This window comes from Cherax quadricarinatus, chromosome 9 (assembly GCF_038502225.1).
Source record: "Cherax quadricarinatus isolate ZL_2023a chromosome 9, ASM3850222v1, whole genome shotgun sequence".
NCBI classification, from domain to species: Eukaryota; Metazoa; Arthropoda; class Malacostraca; order Decapoda; family Parastacidae; genus Cherax; species Cherax quadricarinatus.
Genome location: NC_091300.1, coordinates 18,289,147 through 18,301,646, shown reverse-complemented (window position 1 = coordinate 18,301,646; position 12,500 = coordinate 18,289,147). Strand labels below are relative to the sequence as shown.

At 37.4% G+C, this 12,500-nt stretch overlaps 1 protein-coding gene across 8 annotated transcripts in view; it reads left to right on the top strand.

Annotated features, from left to right (window-relative positions):
- Positions 1-12,500, top strand: part of Khc-73 (Kinesin heavy chain 73) — an 886,736-nt gene that overhangs the window by 623,178 nt on the left and 251,058 nt on the right. For 5 of the 8 annotated variants that reach the window (XM_070083276.1, XM_070083279.1, XM_070083274.1 and 2 more), the window contains one exon: positions 3,311-3,382. The exons of the other annotated variants lie outside the window; for them this stretch is intronic. In XM_070083276.1, the coding sequence (XP_069939377.1) occupies positions 3,311-3,382 (72 nt within the window). The remainder of the gene's footprint in view (positions 1-3,310; positions 3,383-12,500) is intronic. 8 annotated transcript variants of the gene reach the window in all.

The following is a 12,500-nucleotide window of genomic DNA, read 5'->3' as shown; positions in this document are numbered from 1 at the left end:
GGTACATTGGTGCCATGTCATACAATGGTATCATATGGTACAATGGTACAGTGTGTCATATGGTACATTGTACCATATGGTACATTGTACCATATGGTACATTATACCATATGGTACAATATACCATATGGTACATTGTACCATATAGTACAGGGTACAAGGACCCTAATGGTGGAAATGGGACGGGTAGCAGACGAGGGCATAGTCACTGGTAGGCGGGATTCCCCAGTGGAAGTAGGTCCTACCCAAAGAGATGGGTTAGTTGTAGTAGTAGTTGTCGTAGCCGTGAAGGTTATGTACATGTCCTCAGAATCAAGATTCCATGATGTTGCAGTGTCTGACAGGTTGTACAAGAATGGTATACAATACTGACAAGATGTGCAACATCTGGGTATCTTTATTGTAGACGTTTCGCCATCCAGTGGCTTTATCTTGTCGGTATTGTATACTATTCTTGTACAACCTGTCAGACACTGCAACATCATGGAATCTTGATTCTGAGGACATGTACATAACCTTCACGACTACGACAACTACTACTACAACTAACCCATCTCTTTGGGTAGGACCTACTTCCACTGGGGAATCCTGTCTACCAGTGACTATGCCCATGTCTGCTACCCATCCCATTTCCACCTGACATTACTATATAAGCATCAGGCACCTTGCTTCTGCTTCAGAATCTCCACGACTACGGTGCTCTTCGCACCTACTGCTAGGTTGAGGGACTGATTACCTCATCTTTTGTACATAGTTCTCCTGTCTTCAAGTTATGTCCTGGAATTTGTATTGATAAAGCCACTGGATGGCGAAACATCCACAATAAAGATACCCAGATGTTGCACATGTGTCTCAATTTCATCTTGTTGGTATTGTATACCATTCTTGTACAAGGAAGTCACTGATGTTGCCGCCACTCAGTCATTTTGGGTCAACTTCCCGCCGCTGTATCTCGGTAAGTACTGATCAGAATTTTTTTTTATGTTTTATTACTACCTTCACAAAAATATTATCTTTAATTCTGTAAGAAAAAATATTATTTTTTTTTTTTCCAAAATTTCTTGGACACTTCAGATTTTGGCCTTGGACCCTGAAATGGTTAATGCAGTGACTCAGAAAATTTCTCTAACCACTGCCCTCAACTTAGCCTTCCATGTTTCTGGTAACCTGTGTGGGTTCCATGGTTGAAATGTCCTATTATAAGTAATTTCACTTTAACTTTAAATGTACTCCTAGCTGCTTCTGCTCTAATGTCAACCATTGCTTGGTTGTCCTCGTATTCCTGCCTCAGTCTCCTATTATTAAGTAACTTCAGCTGTTCTTTCCTTTAGCTTAAATGTGTGTGTGTGTGTGTGTGTGTGTGTGTGTGTGTGTGTGTGTGTGTGTGTGTGTGTGTGTGTGTGTGTGTGTGTGTGTGTGCATGTGTCACTGTGTGTGTGCTCAACCATGCATGTGGTTGCAGGGGTCGAGTCTCAGCTCCTGGTCTCTTGTGTGTGCATGCATGCATGAGTGTGTATAGGAGTGCATTTGTGCATTCATACTCACCTATATATGGTTGCAAGGGTTGATTTGTAGCTCCTGGCCTCACTCTCAACTTTCTGCTTGCTAGATTCACTCCTTCCTAGCATCTTAGGCCCTGTAATAAAGTTGGTAGAATTACCGACAATATGTAAAGTAAAAGGACACAAGTGCAACTAATGTGACATTTTATTGTGGCAACGTTTCGCTCTCCAGGAGCTTTATCAAGCCATTACAAACAATACATGGACACAGAGGGTATATAAAGGCTCAGAGTGAGGTGCAATACTAGTGAGGTACCATTTCGATGTTCACTAGTGGTGGTGGTAGTAGTAGTAGTAGTAGTAGTAGTAGTAGTAGTAGTAGTAGTAGTGACAAAAGTAATACAATATGGTAGAGCAATTAATTCGTACATGAGTAAAAGGATATAAAAGCTATTATTTGGGTAACATAAAAATAGGTTGGACAAATATAGACTTTCCAGTCTATATTTGTAATGGCTTGATAAAGCTCCTGGAGAGCGAAACATTGCCACAATAAAATGTCACATTAGTTGCACTTGTGTCCTTTTACTTTACATCTTAGGCCCTGTCATGTCTGCTCTTAAAACTTTGTGAGGAAGTCTGTGTGTGCGCGTGCACGCGTGTGTACACGTGTGGGGGGTAAAGATAATAAAACTTTTACTAGTCACAATTTAACAGCAAGTGGGCCTTGGCAGCACTGCTACTATCTCTTGTACAGTATATTGTATTTGTCTTCTGTGCTGCTCACTGGACAGTGTTGAATGTATCATTGCTGTGAGAGGTAGATGGATGCATTTATTTATTTTGTTTGTTTTCAAACCTGAGCCAACACTGTTAATGAATGTGTTTAATAATTTAAATTGGCTAAGAGACAGTGGAAATGAGCAAAGGAAGTGTCTCCCATTGAAAAATTTATATATAATATGATGAGATTTCAGAGTAAGATTTCATTTTGAAAGTTTTGAAAACAATAGTGCCCTTTAACTTAAGAACAGTAATGGCTTCTACTTAAGAATAGTAGTGACCTTTAACTAAAGAATAGTACAGTAGTGACCTTTAACTAATGAATTATAGTGGTCTTTAACTTAAGAACAGTAATGGCTTTACTTAAGAATAGTAGTGGCCTTTAAGTTAAATATGACCAAAACACTGTGGCCATACTAATATAACAGTCAGTTTTACATCAGGTAAAATATATATATATAGTTTGCAGTATATAATTGGCCTTTCAGATATTTTTAGTTAAGTTATTATTTTACCTCTACCATATAATACTTTTATACAATTTAATTATGTTATTCCTTGTATTTTCAATACTTCTTATATAAATATAAATGTTTTTTTATTGACAGAGATATAATGCCAAGGTTATTTCTAGTTTTACATAACAAAAACAGTATACACTTATCGCCAATTTTATTATTGATCAGCCATATAATATAATTTTATATTGTAATCTTCTAGCCTCAATAAATCTCCCTTATCATGTATTATAATAAAATATTTTGTACTAAGAAAGTCCTTTGTGAGTTCTAGTAATCAAGCGATACCTTCTAAAGTAAAAAAAAAATATCTTATTTTAAATTAACTTAATGCAGTTTGATTTAGACATTTATTATGTCTTCATATATACTGTGCATTGTTTAAAGAAGCATATTTGTAGCTTATTCTGAAGGCTTTAGAACAGCACATTTATAGATTCATTTTTATATGAAATATTTTTTCTCAATCACTCTTGGGTTGGAGTGAAGAAAGTGGCAATATTTCAGGAAGTTGGTTGTGATAGAGAGACAGGATTAGCTAAACCTGCGCCAGCACTTCGTGGACTGCACGATGAGGGAGTATGTCCATTTCCATCCTTCAAAAGTGCAACACTTTTACCAGCCTCTGACTTGGCACAATTTTTTTATGGCCATTATTTTGCTGCACATTATGTAATATTTTTTTTCAAAACTGCTCAGTGCCTTATTTAATTTTGATGTTATTTTTCTATTTTTTATGCCTCATGGCCAATCTGATGGTTCTTTTTTTCATATGCACACATAGTTTAAAAGTCTGATTTAAGCTTTGTAAATATTTCACTTTGTGGGAGTGTTGCAACCATGATTTAGTTAACCCTAAATTGCACCCTAAACAATTTACACATTAGAATATTATTCGGCACTCGTATATTTTCTGTTTAGGAGACTATGTATTTATTGTATACTCTGTATATGATTTGTAAATATGGCTGACACAGTAATTGGTTTATATTCAGAGAAAACATTTAAAAGTAATCAATATTATGTTTCCATATACTGTATAGTACTAGTACTGTACTGTAATTTTAAATACATTTTAAGAATACATGTGTAACAGCAAAATATATCTTCAGATGTGATTCCTCATGTTATTACTATATTTATTATTAGGTTTGTGTAATTATATAAAAATGGGTGTTACTTTGCCAGAATATAATGCAATAATAATTTTACAGGATCACTAATTTTTGGGTAAGATTTTATGAAGGTCACAGTTTATAGTCATAAGGATGGCAATGTGTAACTTCTTAAGTCAATAATTTGTAGGTAGTATACAGTAATCAAAGTTTCATGTATTTTCAGTACTAACTTTCCAAAGTTATTTATATAGAAATAATCATTTGTGGCTTCTTAAAAGTCAGAACCTTATTTTAAGGATACTTTATATTTTATAGAATATGTATTGAATAGGATATCATAGTGTTTTATAGTAGTATTAATTATAAGCTTACTAACCCCAAGTCAACAAAATGACGAGAGTAGGGTTTAATCTTGCAGCTCCAGAAGCGATTGAGGACTAACCTAGAGGTAGCGTGAGAAAGCCAGTTTTAACTTGCATCCCAGCCACTGAAGAAACTTACACCTTTTAGTCATAGGATCAATATTTTAAAATATTATCTTGTTTGAATGAATGTACATGAATTGTGAATGAGTGTATATGTGTATGTGTGTATATATATATATATATATATATATATATATATATATATATATATATATATATATATATTTTTTTTTTTTTTTTTTTTTTTTTCAACAAGTCGGCCGTCTCCCACCAAGGCAGGATGACCCAAAACAGAAAGAAAATCCCCAAAAAGAAAATAATTTCATCATCATTCAACACTTTCACCACACTCACACATTATCACTGCTTTTGCAGAGGTGCTCAGAACACAACAGCTGAGAAGCATATACGTATAAAGATACACAACATATCCCTCCAAACTGCCAATATCCCAAACCCCTCCTTTAAAGTGCAGGCATTGTACTTCCCATTTCCAGGACTCAAGTCCGACTATATGAACATAACCTTTTTCCCTGAATCCCTTCACTAAATATTACCCTACTCACACTCCAACAGATCGTCAGGTCCCAAGTATCATTCGTCTCCATTCACTCCTATCTAACACGCTCATGCACGCTTGCTGGAAATCCAAGCCCCTAGCCCACAAAACCTCCTTTACCCCCTCTTTCCAACCCTTTCGAGGACGACCCCTACCCCTCCTTCCTTCCCCTATAGATTTATATGCTTTCCATGTCATTCTACTTTGATCCATTCTCTCTAAATGACCAAACCACCTCAACAACCCCTCTTCTGCCCTCTGACTAATGCTTTTATTAACTCCACACCTTCTCCTAATTTCCACACTCCGAATTTTCTGCATAATATTTACACCACACACACACACACATATATATATATATATATATATATATATATATATATATATATATATATATATATATATATATATATATATATATATATATATATATATATATATATATATACATATACATACATATATACATATATATATATATATATATATATATATATATATATATATATATATATATATATATATATATATATATATATGTATGTATATGTATATATATGTATATATATGTATATATATATGTATGTATGTATGTATATGTATGTATATATACATTTTTAACAAGTCGGCCGTCTCCCACTGAGGTAGGGTGACCCAAAAAGAAAGCAAATCCCCAAAAAGAAAATACCTTCATCATCATTCAACACTTTCACCTTACACATAATCACTGTTTTTGCACAGGTGCTCAGAACACAACAGTTCAGAAGCATATACGTATAAAGATACACAACATATCCCACCAAACTGCCAGTATCCCGAACCCATCCTTTAGAGTGCAGGCATTGTACTTCCCATTTCCAGGACTCAAGTCTGGCTATATAAAAATAACCGGTTTCCCTGAATCCCTTCACTAAATATTACCCTGCTCACACTCCAACAGATCGTCAGGTCCCAAATACCAATCGTCTCCATTCACTCCTATCAAACATGCTCATGCACGCCTGCTGGAAGTCCAAGTCCCTCGCCCACAAAACCTCCCTTACCCCTTCCTTCCAACCTTTTTGAGGACAACCCCTACCCCGCCTTCCTTCCCCTACAGATTTAAACGCTCTCCATGTCATTCTACTTTGATCCATTCTCTCTAAATAACCAAACCATCTCAACAACCCCTCTTCAGCCCTCTGACTAATACTTTTATTAACTCCACACCTTTTCCTAATTTCCACACTCTGAATTTTCTGCATAATATTTACACCACACATTGCCCTTAGACAGGACATCTCCACTGCCTCCAACCGCCTCCTCGCTGCTACATTCACAACCCAAGCTTCACACCCATATAAGAGTGTTGGTACTACTATACTTTCATACATTCCCTTCTTTGCCTCCATAGATAACGATTTTTGTCTCCACACAATGCACCACTCATCTTTTTTCCCTCATCAATTCTATGATTAACCTCATCCTTCATAAATCCATCCACCGACACATCAGCTCCCAAGTATCTGAAAACATTCACTTCTTCCATACTCCTCCTCCCCAATTTGATATCCAGTTTTTCTTTATCTAAATCATTTGATACCCTCATCACCTTACTCTTTTCTATGTTCACTTTCAACTTTCTACCTTTACACACCCTCCCAAACTCATCCACTAACCTTTGCAATTTTTCTTTAGAATCTCCCATAACCACAGTATCATCAGCAAAAAGCAACTGTGTCAATTCCCATTTTGAATTTGATTCCCCATAATTTAATCCCATCCCTCTCCCAAACACCCTAGCATTTACTTCTTTTACAACCCCATCTATAAGTATGTTAAACAACCATGGTGACATTACACATCCCTGTCTAAGACCTACTTTTACCAGGAAGTAGTCTCCCTCACTTCTACACACCCTAACCTGTGCCTCACTATCCTCATAAAAATTATTTTTTACAGCGTTTAGTAACTTACCACCTATTCCATATACTTGCAACATCTACCACATTGCTCCTCTATCCACTCTATCATATGCCTTTTCTAAATCCATAAATGCAATAAAAACTTCCCTACCTTTATCTAAATACTGTTCACATATATGCTTCAATGTAAACACTTGATCTACACATCCCCTACCCACTCTGAAACCTCTGTGCTCATCCACAATCCTACATTCTGTCTTATTTCTAATTCTTTCAATAATAACCCTACCGTACACTTTTCCTGGTATACTTATTCCTCTATAATTTTTACAATCTCTTGTCCCCCTTCCCTTATATAAAGGGACTATACATGCTCTCCACCAATCCCTACATGCCTTTCCCTAGTAAACAAAAATACCAACCACTCCAACACTATATCCCCCCCTGATTTTAACATTTCTGTCATGATCCCATCAGTTCCAGCTGCTTTACCCCCTTTCATTATACGTAATGCATCACGCACCTCCCCCATGCTCACATTCTGTTCTTCTTCACTCCTAAAAGATGGTATACCTCCCTGGCCAGTGTATGAAATTACCGCCTCCCATTCTTCGTCGACATTTAAAACTTCTTCGAAATACTCTCGCCATCTACCCAATACCTCCATCTCCCCATCTACTAACACCAGGCCCCGGTGGCCTGGTGGCTAAAGCTCCCGCTTCACACACGGAGGGCCCGGGTTCGATTCCCGGCGGGTGGAAACATTCCGACATGTTTCCTTACACCTGTTGTCCTGTTCACCTAGCAGCAAATAGGTACCTGGGTGTTAGTCGACTGGTGTGGGTCGCATCCTGGGGGACAAGATTAAGGACCCCAATGGAAAAAAGTTAGACAGTCCTCGATGACGCACTGACTTTCTTGGGTTATCCTGGGTGGCTAACCCTCCGGGGTTAAAAATCCGAACGAAAAAAAATCTTATCTTACTCTGTTTTTAACTGACAAATCCATTCGTTCCCTAGGCTTTCTTAACTTGTTTAACTCACTCGAAAATTTTTTCTCATTTTCATTAAAATTTCTTGACAGTGCCTCTCCCACTCTATCATCTGCTCTCCTTTTGCACTCTCTCACCACTCTTTTCACCTTTCTTTTACTCTCCATATACTCTATTCTTCTTATAACACTTCTGCTTTGTAAAAACCTCTCATAAGCTAACTTATTCTCTTTTATCATGCTCTTTACTTTATCATTCCACCAGCCACTCCTCTTTCCTCCTGCACCCACCCTCCTATAACCGCAAACTTCTGCCCCACATTCTAATACTACATTTTTAAAACTATTCCAACCCTCTTCAACCCCCCCGCCTCACTACTCATACTTGCTCCAGCCCACCTTTCTGCCAATAGTTGCTTATATCTCACCCAAACTTCCTCCTCCCTTAGTTTATACACTTTCACCTCCCTCTTACTTGTTGTTGCCATTTTCCTTTTGTCCCATCTACCTCTTACTCTAACTGTAGCTACAACTAAATAATGATCCAATATATCAGTTACCCCTCTATAAACATGTACATCCTGGAGCCTACCCATCAACCTTTTATCCACCAATACATAGTCTAAGAAATTACTTTCATTACATGCTATTTCATACCTTGTATATTTATTTATCCTCTTTTTTATAAAATATTTATTACTTATTACCAAACCTCTTTCTACACCATGCTCAATTAAAGGCTTCCCATTTTCATTTACCCCTGGCACCCCAAATTTACCTACTACTCCCTCCACAACATTTTTACCCACTTTAGCATTGAAATCCCCAACCACAAGTACTCCCACACTTGGTTCAAAATTCCTCATGTATTCACTCAACATTTCCCAAAATCTCTCTCTCTCTCCTCTACACTTCTCTCTTCTCCAGGTGCATATATGCTTACTATAACCCACTTTTCACATCCAACCTTTATTTTACTCCACATAATCCTTGAATTAATGCATTTATAGTCCCTCTTTTTCTGCCATAGCTTATCCTTCAACATTATTGCTACTCCTTCTTTAGCTCTAACTCTATTTGAAACCCCTGACCTAATCCCATTTATTCCTCTCCACTGACACTCTCCCACCCCCTTCAGCTTTGTTTCACTTAAAGCCAGGACATCCAGCTTCTTCTCATTCATAACATCCACAATCATCTCTTTCTTATCATTCGCGCAACATCCATGCACATTCAGACATCCCACTTTGATAATTTTCTCCTTTTTCTTTTTAGTAATTATTACAGGAAAAGGGGTTACTAGCCCATTGTTCCCGGCATTTTAGTTGACTTTTAAAACATGCATGGCTTATGGAGGAAAGATTCTTATTCCACTTCCCCATGGATATAAAAGGAAAATTAATAAGACCAAGAACTATTAAGATAAAATCAAAGAAAACTCAGATGAGTGTGTATAAATAAACATGTACATGTATGTGTAGTGTGACCTGAGTGTAAGTAGAAGTAGCAAGACCTACCTGTAATCTTGCATGTTTATGAGACACAAAAAAGGACACCAGCAATCCTGCCATCATGTAAAACAATTACAGGCTTTCGTTTTACACTCACTTGGCAGGACGGTAGCACCTCCCTGGGTTGTTATATTTTAATGAAATTTTAATGAAAATAAGAAAAAATTTTGGAGTGAGTTAAACAAGTTAAGAAAGCCTAGGGAAAGTATGGATTTGTCAGTTAAAAATAGAGTAGGGGAGTTAGTAGATGGGGAGAGGGAGGTATTAGGTAGATGGCAAGAATATTTTGAGGAGCTTTTAAATGTTGAGGAAGAAAGGGAGGTGGTAATTTCATGCACTGGTCAGGGAGGTATACCATCTTTTAGGAGTGAAGAAGAGCAAAATGTAAGTGTGGGGGAGGTACGTGAGGCATTACGTAGAATGAAAGGGGGTAAAGCAGCTGGAACTGATGAGATCATGACAGAAATGTTAAAATCAGGGGGGGATATAGTGTTGGAGTGGTTGGTACTTTTGTTTAATAAATGTATGAAAGAGGGGAAGGTACCTAGGGATTGGCGGAGAGCATGTATAGTCCCTTTATATAAAGGGAAAGGGGACAAAAGAGATTGTAAAAATTATAGAGGAATAAGTTTATTGAGTATACCAGGAAAAGTGTATGGTAGGGTTATAATTGAAAGAATTAGAGGTAAGACAGAATGTAGGATTGTGGATGAGCAAGGAGGTTTCAGAGTGGGTAGGGGATGTGTAGATCAAGTGTTTACATTGAAGCATATATGTGAACAGTATTTAGATAAAGGTAGGGAAGTTTTTATTGCATTTATGGATTTAGAAAAGGCATATGATAGAGTGGATAGAGGAGCAATGTGGTAGATGTTGCGAGTATATGGAATAGGTGGTAAGTTACTAAACGCTGTAAATAGTTTTTATGAGGATAGTGAGGCACAGGTTAGGGTGTGTAGAAGTGAGGGAGACTACTTCCCGGTAAAAGTAGGTCTTAGACAGGGATGTGTAATGTCACCATGGTTGTTTAATATATTTATAGATGGGGTTGTAAAAGAAGTAAATGCTAGGGTGTTCGGGAGAGGGGTGGGATTAAATTATGGGGAATCAAATTCAAAATGGGAATTAACACAGTTACTTTTTGCTGATGATACTGTGCTTATGGGAGATTCTAAAGAAAAATTGCAAAGGTTAGTGGATGAGTTTGGGAATGTGTGTAAAGGTAGAAAATTGAAAGTGAACATAGAAAAGAGTAAGGTGATGAGGGTATCAAATGATTTAGATAAAGAAAAATTGGATATCAAATTGGGGAGGAGGAGTATGGAAGAAGTAAATGTTTTCAGATACTTGGGAGTTGACGTGTCGGCGGATGGATTTATGTAGGATGAGGTTAATCATAGAATTGATGAGGGAAAAAAAGTGAGTGGTGCATTGAGGAATATGTGGAGTCAAAAAACTTTATCTATGGAGGCAAAGAAGGGAATGTATGAAAGTACAGTAGTACCAACACTCTTATATGGGTGTGAAGCTTGGATGGTAAATGCAGCAGCGAAGAGACGGTTGGAGGCAGTGGAGATGTCCTGTCTATGGGCAATGTGTGGTGTAAATATTATGCAGAAAATTCGGAGTGTGGAAATTAGGAGAAGGTGTGGAGTTAATAAAAGTATTAGTCAGAGGGCAGAAGAGGGGTTGTTGAGGTGGTTTGGTCATTTAGAGAGAATGGATCAAAGTAGAATGACATGGAAAGCATATAAATCTACAGGGGAAGGAAGGCGAGGTAGGGGTCGTCCTCGAAAGGGTTAGAGAGAGGGGGTAAAGGAGGTTTCGTGGGCAAGGGGCTTGGACTTCCAGCAAGCGTGCGTGAGCGTGTTAGATAGGAGTGAATGGAGACGAATGGTGCTTGGGACCTGACGATCTGTTGGAGTGTGAGCAGGGTAATATTTAGTGAAGGGATTCAGGGAAACCGGTTATTTTCATATAGTCGGACTTGAGTCCTGGAAATGGGAAGTACAATGCCTGCACTTTAAAGGAGGGGTTTGGGATATTGGTAGTTTGGAGGGATATGTTGTGTATCTTTATACGTATATGCTTCTAAACTGTTGTATTCTGAGCACCTCTGCAAAAACAGTGATTATGTGTGAGTGTGGTGAAAGTGTTGAATGATGAAAGCATTTTCTTTTTGGGGATTTTCTTTCTTTTTTGGGTCACCCTGCCTTGGTGGGAGACGGCCAACTTGTTGAAAAAAAAAAAAATATGTATATATATATATATATATATTTTTTTTTTTTTTTTTTTTTTCAACAAGTTGGTCGTCTCCCACCGAGGCAGGGTGACCCAAAATAGAAAGAAAATCCCCAAAAAGAAAATACTTTCATCATCATTCAACACTTTCACCACACTCACACATTATCACTGCTTTTGCAGAAGTGCTCAGAATACAATAGTTTAGAAGCATATACGTATAAAGATACACAACATATCCCTCCAAACTGCCAATATCCCAAACCCCTCCTTTAAAGTGCAGGCATTGTACTTCCCATTTCCAGGACTCAAGTCCGACTATAAGAAAATAACCGGTTTCCCTGAATCCCTTCACTAAATATTACCCTGCTCACACTCCAACAGATCGTCAGGTCCCAAGTATCATTCGTCTCCATTCACTCCTATCTAACACGCTCATGCACGCTTGCTGGAAGTCCAAGCCCCTCGCCCACAAAACCTCCTTAATAGTCCCACTTCCAGGAACGGATTAAGGACGATAATTGAGGGACCACTGTATATACGTGTATATATATATATATATATATATATATATATATATATATATATATATATATATATATATATATATATATATATATATATAGATAGATATAAACACACACACACACACACACACACACACACACACACACACACATACAGTGGTCCTTCAATTATCGTCCTTAATCCGTTCCTGGAAGTGGGAATACTATTATCGAAATGGACGATTTTCGAATCGATTTTCCCCATAAGAAATAATGTAAATCCAATTAATTCGTTCCAGACACCCAGAAGTATCAACAACAAGTTTTTTTTTACCTAAAAGATAGATTTACATGCACAAAAGAATGAACATTCAACATGACAGTTACCTTTATTGAAGGCTGTTGTTGATGAATGGAAGACAGGGAGGAGGAGAGAGGGAAGA